The 14,535-nt window shown below is 40.7% G+C and overlaps 1 protein-coding gene across 2 annotated transcripts in view; it reads right to left on the reverse strand.

The window, feature by feature from the left end:
- The window catches only part of OSBPL10 (oxysterol binding protein like 10), a 121,448-nt gene that overhangs the window by 8,871 nt on the left and 98,042 nt on the right, over positions 1–14,535 (reverse strand). For both annotated transcript variants that reach the window (XM_065051614.1, XM_065051615.1), the window contains exons 7-8: positions 14,043–14,189; positions 7,262–7,745 (exon numbers count right to left, since the gene is read on the reverse strand). In XM_065051614.1, coding sequence (XP_064907686.1) covers positions 7,262–7,745; positions 14,043–14,189 — 631 coding nt within the window. The remainder of the gene's footprint in view (positions 1–7,261; positions 7,746–14,042; positions 14,190–14,535) is intronic.

A 14,535-nucleotide genomic window follows, 5' to 3' on the forward strand; every position in this document is an offset into this window, starting at 1 on the left:
ATGCTATAATAACATTAAATTAATAAAGAACAATCTGATCAAAGGCAGAAAGGAGACCTGACAGCCTGTAGTTGGGCATTTTCCACACAGACAACAGGCTTTAGACCCAAGTCTGCCAAGCTTTCTGTTCTCCTCCTCTTCCCATTTATTCTCCACCTTCTTCATTCCAGACCCAGGTGACAGACACACAGCCTGTGGTGCCACCCATGAAGTCACGTTTCCCAGGTCTCAATGGTCTAAGCACAAACACGATCCTCACGCAGCCAAAAGAGCATCAGCTTCCAACACGACAGCTGGGGGGGGAAGGTTGTTGTGAATTTTTTGTGTTTGGGTTTATTTTCAAAGACAGAAGGTCTAACAGCAGCATGGGGGGCAGGTGTGGTGCTCACTGCTGACAGAGAACCTGGCGGTATTTATGAACCGCACTTTCACCTGAGCTTCTCCAGAGCCCCCTACTTCCCTGGGCCAGTCACCCTCCTCTAATCATCCCCGCGTGTCCCCAGGCGAGAGGAAACTGCCGTAATAATCACAATTTCCTTCTGGGTTAGCACAGGTTGGCTTTCACATCTCTGGTGGGATGGGCAGCTTTTTCCCTCCCTGCTCGAGCGGGAGGGACACAGAGCTCGACCGAGCGCTGCCAAGCACGCTGAGAAGTGAATGGCAAATACCAGTGGTGACCTTCCATGTAAATATTTAACCACCGCAGCAAGTTAGATATTAAAAACTGAACACGCAGCTCTCTTGGCAGTATTTTTAGTGTTTGGTAGCATACTTTTTTTAATTCCTTAAACACCTGAATAAATAATTTTTTAATGAAGTGCTGTGTCACTTGAAATATGACTCCAGTTCAATAATGACAATCTATAAAAGAAGAAAGGGAAGATTTAAAATATCCACGACTTGATCCTACTTTTAGGATTAATGCGACTTAGTTGCTGGACTCTGTCATTTACAGAGCCAACGTGCAAAACCTCACTTCACTGAAGCACCACGAGGACCGCAGCTGCACCACTGTGTCTGAACTCAGACCTGTCCTCTCTTTGGGAAGAAGAAGCCAAAATGATGCTAAGAGTCAACATCTGTAACTGCTCCCACAATGTGAATTCATGCCCTACCTTGCCAGGTGTGAGTCTTGAGAAATTAAAGGCAGAAAAACAACACTCTAACAGTTTTGATTCGTGTTTTTTCTGGTTTTGTGGGGTTTTTGTTTTGCTCTGTTCTGTTTTCCCCCCGAGTGTTGTGTACTCTTAAGATCTGCTTGTAAGTGTCATTACATTGTGATCGATCTTCAAAAAGAGCCCGCTGGATAATACACAAGCTACTTTTCTTCCCTTGCTCCCCAATTGTAAGGAATTATTCCTTTTTAGCTGAAAAACAGCTCTAAATAAATACACATGAGGAGTTGTGGGAGATTTCCCCATTTTCAGTAATGTTCTGTCCTCTCATATCAAGGAATTCTTTCAGGAACTGCAGACTCCTTTAAAAAAATCTTAAGTATTTATAGGCAGCTATTATGCATGAAGAATGCACCAGGTAAGTGCTCTGGGAGGAATGGCAGATTCAGTAATCTATCTCATTATTAGGAAAAAATCCCTTAGAGAAGAGTGAATGTTTTACAAACAAGTGCAGAATTTTGAAATTCCCCCTTGAAATGTCCTCAGCATGATTTACTCCTACTTTTCACTAAAACAATGTATTCGGAGGCATGTTCCTCTCCACAACTCCTCAACCTGCGCTAAAGGAAGAGATGTTCGCAGCATATAATTTTCCCCGTTTGACTACTACACATCCCTCACTGATGCTGCAGCTTTGAGAATTGATTTTCCAGTAACACATATTGACAAAATACCCAGAGGAGGCTCTGGATCAATAAGCTGCAGAAGAGGCATGTGAAATTTAATGCTTCCCACTGATTGTATAGAGATCAATCTGAACAACTAATGGTACGTGGGACACAAACGGCCTCGGGCAGTTTCCTAATTTAACAGGCTCTTCATTCTGTCTGCATTATTCGTACCACGGCACAAACAAGAGTAAGTTATGTATGGGCTGAACTCCACACAGGTGTAAGAGCATGACCAGCTTGGCAGATTCACATGGGAAAACATGAGATGCCAGAACCAGGTTCTTCACAGTCACACAGTATGTTTGGGATTGGAAGGGACCTCAAAAGATCATCTAGTCCAATCCCCCTGCTGGAGCAGGAACGCCTAGGTGAGGTCGCACAGGAACATGTCCAGGCGGGTTTTGAATGTCTCCAGAGAAGGAGACTCCACAACCCCCCTGGGCAGCCTGTTCCAGTGCTCTGTCACCCTCACTGAGAAGAAGTTTTTTCTCAAATTTAAGCGGAACCTCTTGTGTTCCAGCTTGATCCCATTACCCCTTGTCCTATCATTGTTTGCCACCGAGAAGAGCCTGGCTCCATCCTCATGGCACTCACCTTTTATATACTTATAAACATTAATGAGGTCAGCCCTCAGTCTCCTCTTCTCCAAGCTAAAGAGCCCCAGCTCCCTCAGCCTTTCCTCATAAGGGAGATGCTCCACTCCCTTAATCATCTTTGTTGCCCTGTGCTGGACCCTCTCCAGCAGTTCCCTGTCCTTCTTGAAATGAGGGGCCCAGAACTGGACACTATTCCAGATGGGGTCTCATCTTATAAATGTTCCAGCAAGCTGCGCTGCTCATTTTCTAAAGACTGTAGCCATTTGCTAAATTAAGTAACGAGTGCCATGCCATATGGAAACTGTTCTGAAACCACTGGGTGAAAAAAATGTTAATACAAAAATTAGCACCAGGGAAATACTTTGGTAGGTCCAGTTGCACAAAAACATCGGTCTTTGGGACTGGTAAATTAAAAAGTCGCTAATGCTGCAGGAACAGAAATGACAGACCTGTACATCTGTAAACACATACACAAACCAGCAAAAAACACAAGAGAAAAAAATTCATTGCTTTCATTTAGATTTCCCCTGGAAAGTGCACTCAACCGCTGCACCATCTATCAAATCTTCCCAAGCTTGACTTCAATTTAAGAACTAATTTTTGGAAGCCTATACCTCACTAGTTTTTAAAACATTTAAAACAGCAGGAGTCAAAACACAAGACATAACTAGCCACTTGATAATACCAAGCAATCCACTTAGGCGTATTTTATGCTCTCAGCAAAATTAACCTGTGAATCAAAGGTGACACTGTTTCGTTGAATTTTGCTGCTTTGGAACAAAACCCAAGAGCGGGAAAGGAACAGGCGCAGCGCACACTGAGGTTTGCTAACCACGGCCTGTTCCACTAAAGCATCCTTATCCTACAACCAGGATCTGTTTGAAGATTCTTTGGACAATGTAAAAGACATTAAATATTTACATTGACTCTTGCATCCCTCGCTAATTTAAATTTTATATGCTTTTATTCATTACACCCTCTTCTTCTCCCTCACTCTCTCAATAGCCCATAATTAACATTAACCAGAATTAGGGACTGCAAACGCAACATGAATTGTTTTATGCAAAATACCCTCTCTTCTATTCAGGCTAGCTTTCTCATGAGGAAACTCAACTCTGGCTACTCAGAAGAAAGGGGTTTTGTTCTATAGTGAAGAAAAAAATGAGACATTTCATTAGCAAGCCAGATTTAGACCCCTCATAACCACAGATGAAGGGCCTGCATATAAAACAGCTTTGTGCATAGGTTTCCAGCAGTGCCTTCCTACTTGTTCTGCATCTCTGCAAGCGATGCTCACTTTGAATCAACAAACAAAAATCACAGATAGAAAAAAAAATCTTAGTCACTCTGAGGTGCAACATACAGTAAAAATTGTAAAATCAAGATACTGAGCTGTACCCTTTGTATGACAGGATCACAGTGTCCTCAAATCCCCTAATTCTTTAAATTCTCAGGGAAGCCTTTGTATAATACTTCCATGACACCGTTTCAGCATCTCCACTGCTGCTTCTAACAACAAAGCATAAAAAGCAACATGCTCCAAACACATAAGGACATTGTGACAAGTTAGAAAACTACACTTCAAAAGCACCACAGAAACGTTACCAGCATATTCCTTACACAACATAGGTCCAAAAATTCAGTACTACCTTATTTCCGTAAATAGCCAGCTGCAGTAGAAAGCTTCATCAACTTGTTTGAAGGCCACGCACAAAACAATTCAGTACAGAGCAAAGTTTCAAAACAAATCACAGTTGTTTGTATTCAACACTAAGGTTATAACTAAGTTACAGGTCAAACAAAATTGTTCTGATAAATATCTGAAATCAAACAAGATGGTCACTCCCCACGGCTGAATCATTCAAAACGTTCATTGCAGCTCTCCCAACACTCTGTTGGGAAAGAACCTTTTTCCTACATAAAGCAAACAGTACTGAATGGATGCAAAGTTTAATGAAATTATTGTAATACCAGAATAATTTTAATGAAGTCTCAGAATGGACGCAGGTATATTAGAGATATCAAGGAAACTGCTTTTCAAGTAGCACCATGCTGAATCTAAAATCCTCCCTGATTAAAAAGCCAAAGGCACCCACGTGTACATAAGCAAACTTGAGCAGTAGCCAGGAAAAAAAAAGCTGAATGCTCATAATATGCTCATAATAGAAAGACAAATAAGAGGATGCAACAAGAAAAAAAATCCACAATAAAACCTGATTAATTAGGTTATCCAATGCACAGCTGAAAAAACCCCAAAACAAATAAAACAAACCAACCAACCAACCCCACAGGGATTTCTATGATTTGTGTGATGTCAGTTTGTCTCTTATCAAAAAGCAGGACCAGCCGCACCTCACTCATTGCCAAGGAGCTTGCTTTATCTGGTTTTAACAATAATAATAAGACTCTAAAACCCTTCCAGCCAACCTTGTTGTCAGAAAGCTTCTTCGAGTAGCTAATTTCAGTTTCTACCTATCTTAACTACCTCTTCATATTCTTTCTGACTAGCAGCAGGTCTTCCCTTAAGCTGCCCTTTGCTAGACTAACTCACCCCTGTTGAAACACTGCAGTACATAAAATGTCTTTAAACATGAAGAAAATTCTCCAAATGATATTTCACATTAAAAAATTATTTGGCTCTGCATTACAAGATGTGTAAATACAGACATAGCTTTTCCATATTGTAATTCCAGGGGCTACTTTTTCTTGGTTCAGCAATCTATTACCCAGTACTGACGTTGACCTCAATCTAATACAGAATTTATACTTATGCAGCACACGGGGAAGAAACGTATGCGCCAGATTCTGATTTTTGCACAGCTTGACAAATCTACACACCAATGTAATTAGGAGGACTTCCCTGGGACTAAAACGAATTTTGAACATTGGAAGAAAGTGTAGTTTTGAGTGAAGAAGGAGCTTTGCAAAGCAAACATTTTAAGCTGAGGCTGTCAGGTTTAGGCTGGCTGTCTCCAGATGACAGAGAAGCTTCAGCGGTGCAAGTTCTTGCAGCCTATTGCCAGTCCTCAACACACAACAGAAATGCTTGGGCTGCGCTGGAGTTTCTCTGTCACTTCCCAGAAATGCTGTCACCATGAAGCTGCGTGCTCCTGCACTGCTTGCATGGGCAAAAACCATGAATTATAACCATAAATCAGTAAACCCAAACTTCTTTCCCAAATGGCCACCACAAAGACAGCAGCAAACCCTGCAATAAGAGTTCATCACTGATGTTCCCCTAAGCCTTTATTCACTACTGGGATATCTACAGGATGATGAAAAAAACCAAGGAGGGGTAGGGGAAAACTTAATTCTCACCAATAGAAATTAGACAACCCTTGGGGTAGGGAGGTGGTTAATTCCTAGACCCTTTCTCTCTCAAAACTGGGACACATCAGGACTTTGAAGTCTTGAATAATTGCCACAGTAGACACCCCCAATCCCAGGGAACTGTGTGCGCTAGCAGCAAGAAAAAGAAATTTCCCTACTCCTACATAATCATAGTGACTTTGTGTTTAATTTTATTTCCATTAAATAGCTCCCTTCACTGAGAAAAAACAGTACTAGAAACTTAGATGTACCAGAAAAAAATGCAGCAAGTGAAACCCATGACTCAGGCTGGCAGGAGTACAGTCAGGAGACAGACAGAAGGACAAACTTCCCTTCTGATGCTCCTTTCTCAGCTTCCCTCAACGCCACATTAAAAGCAAAATAACTAAATCATAGGAAGAAGGAAAGACCAGTGCTGTTACAGACTTCAACTATCAACAATATCAAATCCACCAGTAAGGAAGGTATAAATTGGAAGGAATAAATTGCTGTCAGGAAAGAAGCTCCTGTAGCCCTTTCTACTGTTCGAGTCTTTCTTTAGGTAGAAGAAATAGCAGAACACATCTGTATGTTATCACCATAATTGTTTTGTTGTTATTAATAAGCAAAACCAAATCACTACATTTCCTACTCTACTTTTTTACTACCTTTAATATCATAGTACTTAACATAATGATGACAAAAAGCAACATTTACTCTAAGTTGTCCTGGTGCCTCTGAGACTACAGTCTAAAAACCAGTTAAGACAAAAACCATACACAGGAAATTACCCTCAAATGGCAAAAGGGACTGACTAAATTGCTTAGAAACTTTAAATCAGTACATTAGCAGTCAGTAACAACACTGGTACAGGTATGTTTATCAGTTGAGATAATCCATTTGAAATTTGTTATCATTCCTTGTATTTCTAAATTCATGTTGAGCAATGACTTATCACAAAGCAGACCATATATGTATGATATAGCAAATCACAATTTCCACCTTGACTACGACTTGCTATAAAGCTTGAGATAACACACTAACTTTGTAAACACTAGAGAAACCATGATTCTTGGCAGAAACTATGAAAAAAGAATGTTAGGCTTTAGTAAAAATGTGGTTTTTTTCTATTGCTTTGCTCCAGCTGTGAAACTGTCTCACACCGAATCGCGTATTACTTTAAAAGTGAGCAAGACAAATAAAAATGTTCTTACAGAATATGCTGTCAGCAGCCATTTGCTACTGCAATTCAATATATGTCTGTACTTCGGATAGAATTAACAGCCTCGTATAAATAAAAAGTACACATTTATATAAGTGAAGTGTGTCTCATTCTGTCCGGGCAGAGAAATGTTATATGAAGTTTTAATTCCAAACTTCACAAAAACAAATAGCCACAAGGTTCAAATGACAGGTCAGAGGCAGAGCATGCAAAACCCCAGCTGGAATTCTGTAGTGTTGACACCCACAACATTAGCTCAAAAAAACAAAATAAAAGCACATTTCTTACCTTCACCTACCATTGAAACACCTATCGACATGCCCATAAACTTGCTTTTGGTCCATACGTGAGCGTTCACACACATTTTCTTCTCTTTGCACTCACAGTAAAAGCAGGATACCGGCGGATGATGCGACACTTGTTCAGCTACAAACCTCAGCTTGTAGCACGTGGACTGGTCCTGGCCACACTCCTTGCCCGAGTCCTTAGAAACGGCGGAGGCACCATTAGTTCTGAACGCTTTCACTTTATCTTTAGGCACATCCCACGAGCAATGAAACGTTTCACCAATTATAGGGTTATAGGGCTTCTTGGCAACCGCTCCCTTTCGGCCTTCGTGAAAAGCTGTTAGATAATACTCCACAAAGCAGATAATTCTGTCCTCGGGAGTGGCTCCAGCTGCAATTGACAAAAACAGGTCTGGATGGGCCATGAAATTTGCATACATCTCCAGCAGGGATCTTTTCTCCAAAATAAATGTTGGAAGCACTACCTGTATGCAAAGCAGACAAAGGCAGATATGATTTCCCCATGATCATACTACCGCGGGGGGAAGGGGGAGAGAACAGTTAAGACAGCTGTAGTTCTGGCCCTGCCAAGTTTCGGGACAGTGTTATTTTCCTCCTCCCTGCCATAGCAATTTCATTTTCTTTGCAGTGTAAATAAGGCCAGGGCTTCTTCCTTCGCTCACTGACAGCCACACAGGCTGCTGCCCGTTTCATTACGATTCCCAACAGCGGCTCATGCAACAGGGACGGTCTGTTCTGCTCATGTGGAGATCTGCCTTTTCCTCTCGGTTAACAAACAAACCAACCATTGTTCTTCTTGTTTATAGGACATAAAAACATACTTTGATGTAAATTAATTTACATCAAACATCAACAAACCAAATGGATCATAACCCTCCAACAAAGGGAGGGACACACCCTTTCAAATCACTAGAAGATGAATATTTTATATAAACATACATACCACCATCCTGTAAGTGGTGGAGAGTGTCAGAGGTACATCTACCCATTCTGTCAAACATCTGGGCTACCAATTTCACTCCTGGGCCCTTGACCACCCACCGCATACATATTAGGTCCTTTCCAGCCTCTAACAGACCAAGCAAACTAGATCAAATCACAATCAAATCTTGGGTGTGTTTCCATGGGTAAAATTATGCCAAGGACCTTTCCCCAAGAGGCTACAGGCAAGGAAACATCCTCAGTTTGACTCCCTCTGCCCTACATTGTCATCATGTGTGTCATGCCCCCTCTCACCTCCCACATCAAATCCCTTGCTACCTCCACGCTACCCTGTCACCCCCAGGCACGCAGCATGTCTCCTCAGTTAGACATTGTACCACGCTACTGTGGTGGGCCCCCGCACGCCTTCACCTGATTTCAGACAAGCTGAAACAAACAAAAACTGCACAAATCATTACACTAATGTCCTGGGAGCAGAGATGTCCCAGGGGGCCTAGAAAAAATCTGGGACTGAGCACTAGGCAGTCTGCACCAGAGGGAGCCGGCCCCCAGCGATTCGGATGCAATCTCGAGTGGCTCATCTGGCACCACAGATGTTGCCAAAGCCACCCACTTGGGAATAACATTTAGTTAAAAGTTTTCTAAAGAAAACACCCTAGAGCACAATGCAAGACAGACATGGGCAATGGGATATAAAATGATTTTTCCTCTCCATTCCTTCTCCCTCACCCTCCACACCCTGTACAGGACCATCCCAGGGGAGCTCAGAGGTGCCTCCTGTGCGACCAACACAGAATTCCTGGCACATAGAAATCTGTCTAGAATCAAAGTGGCTCAATCCTGCCGGATGCAGACCAACAGCTGTCCTCCATTAACACAATTCTTACACTTTTCTCCTTAATTCTCCCCTTCAAAAGCCAGGGTTTTTTACAGCAGGCAAGGAGCCACCCTTCAAACAGAAACACATTTGTTTTCCCCCCTGCCACCCCAGCTTGTTATTCCAAGTGGGACTAAAGCACGGTTTAGTCCTTCTGGCTCCCACAGATAATGAAACTGAAGCTGTCAAACTTTTATTCATCATTTAGTTATTTTCAAAGAAAACTTGTAAACAAGAAAAAAATCACAGTCACAACAGCTCAAACACAGTCTTAATACCTACACAGCAAAGTCAACATACCAAAACAGCAAAAAAAGAGATCGCTGCTCTGTTTGGTAACATGCATGCCCATTCACTCTCTCATTTTGTATATTTACACACTTACGGCCTTTATAAACTAAAAATGTATACAAGTTTCGATATAAATCAAGCAAAATATGCAGGACCTTAATTTTACACTGTCTGGCAACCTACTGAGTGCCGCAGGCAGCCTACAGTGCCATGGTGGTGTGACAGCGAGGGGCTGGGGAGATCCATTTTTAAATATAAAGCTTCGGAAGGCAAAGCGGGAAGGCAATATATTTTCTTATGGTATTTTTAGGTCTTTAAACAACTCCATCTTACTTGCAACATTCTTACTCTGAGCAAATATTCATTACCCAATATAATCTTACAAAAAATGCGATTCAGCAATTCAACACAGGATCTCATTTTAATATAAATTGTACACTCGAAGACCAGGTTATCAAGGGGAAAACTGATGGCAAAACATAATAAAAAACTCCATCACTTGTGTCTCAAAATTCTAGCAGTGACTATCCTGAGTCCATCGCGCAGACTTGAAAGGGCAGAGGAACTCATTTGTGTAAGAGCGGCTATTTCTAAAAACAGTGACTGTCATTAGCACAAATGAAAGAGAGAAGGAAAGAAAAGTATGGACCATACTTAAGATGATGCAGATTTTATGGTACAACATTAAGACTGCTGTGGTTTCATCCTGTTGACTGGGTCATCTAGCCCTTGTATCTACTCACTCAAGTACCAGCTGTGTGCTTTGCACCTACGTGCGTAATACAGCAATGCCAAGATAGCCACAAAATGAGATGCTACGAACAACTGGACACTTATCATTTGGCTTCAAAAACCATGTAAAAATCTGAATAAAGCTTGAATTCGAGCTCAAATTATCTTGCTTTAAAAGCCCAACTAAAATGGAAAATACATCCTTAATTATGGCAGGAAAGGATGCACTGCAGAACACAGAATAATTGAACTGTTTCCTTAAAAGGAGGCAGAACTACATAAGAAAAATATTTGAGTGTTTAAGCTTATACAACTGTGAAATATGTCTAGAAGACATTGCCTTCTACCAAATAACCTCATTGCCTGAAAGTTTCAATATGCAACACCACCACACACTAATAGAGTTTAAAAAAAAAATCACACCAGTCCTTTTTTTTTTAATTGGCCCTTTCTTGATTTCTGCAGAAATAAGCAAAATAGAAATAAACAAATCTGGAAGCTTGCCAGCACTGGACTGTCATGCACTTGTGCTAGTACTCTGGCTTCCAAAGGCATGAGGTTTTCAACTCTTCTTCAGCCAAGCAGAATGGACTGTCCAGAAAAACACACTTAAGAGCTGGATTCTTTACATTGGTTTTGGACAACAATTTATATTTTTTGTAATTGCATAAAAAGTCAAAACTGCCTCATTTTTTCATCTGAGAAAAAGCCAGCGTGACAACCAAATGAACAAAAGAATCTCCCTACAATAAATACCAAGTTGCTGAAGTCTGAAGTAAAGCATCTCCTGATTGCAGTCTAAAATGTTAGAATAATCTCCGTTCTTATTCCCTCTCAGGCTTCATGTGAAAAGGAAGCAGTTTAACGGGCATTCTTCCCTTTTCATTGAGGTTCAACAGAGACCCTTGGTTCAAAGCTTTATCATCACCTCCTAGGTTTGAATTCACCTATACTTCATTAGATCTGAATGCAAATGAGAAAAGTAAGAGCATGAATTCTTAGGGACAGAGATATTGATCCCCCACACTATTTACAGTGAGGCAAAATATGGGTGTCAGCATCATTCCCTACTTTTTTAAAGAAACCTGACCAAGGTACCCCGTGCTGAGATGTCCTTCCCTTAGAGGTACAAAAGCTTTCCAGTGTCATCTGTGTCACTGTGGGAATAAAACCAGGCTATTTTCATCCCACTTGTATTTTAAAATTACAAGATAAAAGTATATTGACAAGCAAATTACAAACTTAGGACATCGTGAGCGCATTACAATGTTAATTTACAACAGGCTGATATTCTGCAGAATTACTGGCAGCCCTTTTACACAGAATGGCAGCCCTTTATATTTAGCACATATTAACCGTGTGGGGAAGGTATGGGAAGGCGGGGGAGCGATCACCCATCTGTACCAAATGTTAGCATTAATTTCAATCCATTAGATACCACTTTCCAACACATTTATCAGGCTGTCGGTGATTTTTTGCGCCATTTTTCTTTTTTTTTTTTTTTTTTTTTAAATATCCAAAGAACAAACAATTTAGAAACTTTTTTTTTCCCCCAGTAATTTCAATTTCAAATGAGGTTTAAAGTCCTTCCCCAGTCCAAGGCATCCGTTTTGCACTATGTTGTGCTGCTGGGAACTTTCTCTAGCAGCTATTGAAATCCATTTGGCCACCACAGCGCCCAGCCTGTTCCGTAAGAGCAAATCCCCATGCAGATTTAATACTTCATTGCGAGTGTTTTCCTTCGCAGTGGATTTTTACTGTTTAACTCGTCATTAAAAGGCATGGCAGCATGACACATTTGAAAAGCAAAGCATGACCACAACATTAAATGTGGTTGTTTTCACTGCGGGACATGGATGTCAATGCAGGCAAGGCCAACACTAACGTAAGCAAACACCCCATAGGAAAAGGAAAAAATGCTGTTTCCTCTGATATGGTACATGAAGATAATGATTACGCATCCAGAACCAAAAGCCACCAAGGGCTCAGAGAAGCTGTTTGTTCATGTGTGTATCGTGCTACAATCCACAGCGCACAAAATGAACCAGAGAAACAAGCCGAGGGAAGAAGGCAACAGGTAAATGGAAACGTATAAAACGCCCTCTGATAGTACAAACTGCTGTGCCGCTTCCAGCAGAAGCCGTCTGGCATCAGGGCTATCAGAAATCCGACTTTCAGAGGAACAGTGACAAATGAGAAGAGCGGCGGCCAAGAAACCAAGCTTTATCGTCATACGTCTGTGGCCCTAAGGGCCTCGTGTCAGGAAGCAAAGTTAATAAAAAAAAGCAGCCAGCTGTCTTGTAATTTATTTTTTTTTAATCCTCAAAATGGTCAGAAAAGTGATGCGCACATGTGGCACATCTCATTAATACTCATCATATGTGTAGTCATGCGTCACGTAGACAGAGATAGATCTAACTCTGCCATATGCCCGTCCCCCTTTTCAGACTGCGGGTATTACATACCCACATTCACGCATGCTAATATTTTGCCACACTATAGATCTGATAATGTTCATCGCTACCTCAACAACTGTGCTCTAAGAACACTATATAAGAAACAGGTCATCATATATATTTATCTTCCCACTTCTAAGTGTCTAGCCTTCTCTTATTTCCAGGAATTTCTCTTATTTACATTAACTGTGTGTCTTTGGGGGTTTTGCCTCCTCTGCCGTCACACAAAAATGACACTGGAAATCAGGGAAGAAAAATCTTGTTCATTACCAAAGACAAAATGTTTCGAAGACACAAGAAGGATAGATAAGGAAACTTACTCTAGTTCAAACATTATGAGCACAGACAGCCATATCAAACCAACGTAGAAAAAAGAAAGCACTTTGAAAAGTTGAGGAATGTAAGAAGAACAATACCAAAAATGAACTGTACATAACCCCCAGACATACTAAGTGGTGACAGGTATAAATTATTCACAAATGAAATGATGTAGCATTTGTTCTATTTAGAACAGTAATTTCAGTGCAGCTATTCAACAGCTATACTTAGCAGCAGATCATGGGATTGCTCAGTCTTAAAAATATAAGTGTTTTAAAATACTATGAATTGTGCCAGAAGCAGCAGAAAATACTATCTTGAGAAAGCCTTATTTTGTAAGAAAGTAACAGTAAAAATAGATTCTGATGGTATGTAAGATCAAAGGGAATGCAGATGAACTCTTCTGAATATCAAAATGCTCATGAGAAGAATCTCCCGCATGGCTACTTCTTGCACAAGGGTAATGCCAAACTTTTTTTTATTTGTGGAAGGAGTAAGTCAGAATGTGCTCTTCTCATTTGTGGGAGGTGGAATAGAGAGGTTTTATTTGCCCTTTTTTTTTTAAAATAGAAAAGTTTTGTGGAAAGAAAGGGTATTCCATATCTTTACAAAAATCCACCATGAGAAGGTTTCACTGGAATGTAGGACTATTCATAAAAAGCATTCCCTGCTTCCAGAATATCCACCTCATTTCTAAAACTCTAAGGACTTAAGGGCAATTTCTCAGACACCATAACTTCTCTGATCGTATCAGTGTGGGTAAGCTCATAACAATACTGGTTCCATGACCAGAAATACGCACAGAAGGTTAAACTGGTGAGCTGCTTAGCACAGACAAGAACAGTGACAATTTGAAGACCTGAATTCCTTTACCATTTTTTGGAGCTGCCAAGTAATTAACTGGAATCCAATCCACAAAAGCAGTAACTTGAGCACATATCTCCATAAAACTGACATTGTGATTCCTCAAACACTCAGTGCACCTCTGGAACCAGGTCTCTATGAAGACGCAAACTTCATTGACCACAGGGGCAAAACATGCTCACGGGAATCACACATGTGTACACACACTCACACACACACAGAAGGATGAGAAGAAGAAAAAAAAAGAATGAACAATTATAAAAGAGATACAGTGTCCATACCCTGGTAAGGTCCATGCCAAGTTTGAGCTGAGAGATGAGATGGAGAATTACACTGCGTTGATCATCCATGACTCCTAAATCCTCCTCTTCATTATCTTCAGTATCTGTCATTTCATCTTCAACACGGATCAACTCAGAGTCTGAAGGCTAAAACGAAAAGAAACATCACTGTCTGGACAAAAGTTTCAGTATGTTTTTTTTCCACATGTATGTTTAGAAATGGAGCTGTCTCAATGGAACCAAAGCCTCTGTTAAAACCAAGAAAATACACAAATTCAAAATTTAAAAAATCCAGTGGTGGGTTCATAAAGCATTTTGATCCTATCCTCGGAACACGAGTGGTATGCATCAGATGCTGATTTACACATTATCTTCTAATATTTCTATCACAATGATGCCAGAAAAAACATCACAGTATATTAAAGTAACAAGCCTTCTGTTTATTAAATAGAAGTACACAGTTGAAAATGAGTCTTCAAGAGTTTGCTTCATA

This window comes from Columba livia, chromosome 2 (assembly GCF_036013475.1).
Source record: "Columba livia isolate bColLiv1 breed racing homer chromosome 2, bColLiv1.pat.W.v2, whole genome shotgun sequence".
NCBI classification, from domain to species: domain Eukaryota; kingdom Metazoa; phylum Chordata; class Aves; order Columbiformes; family Columbidae; genus Columba; species Columba livia.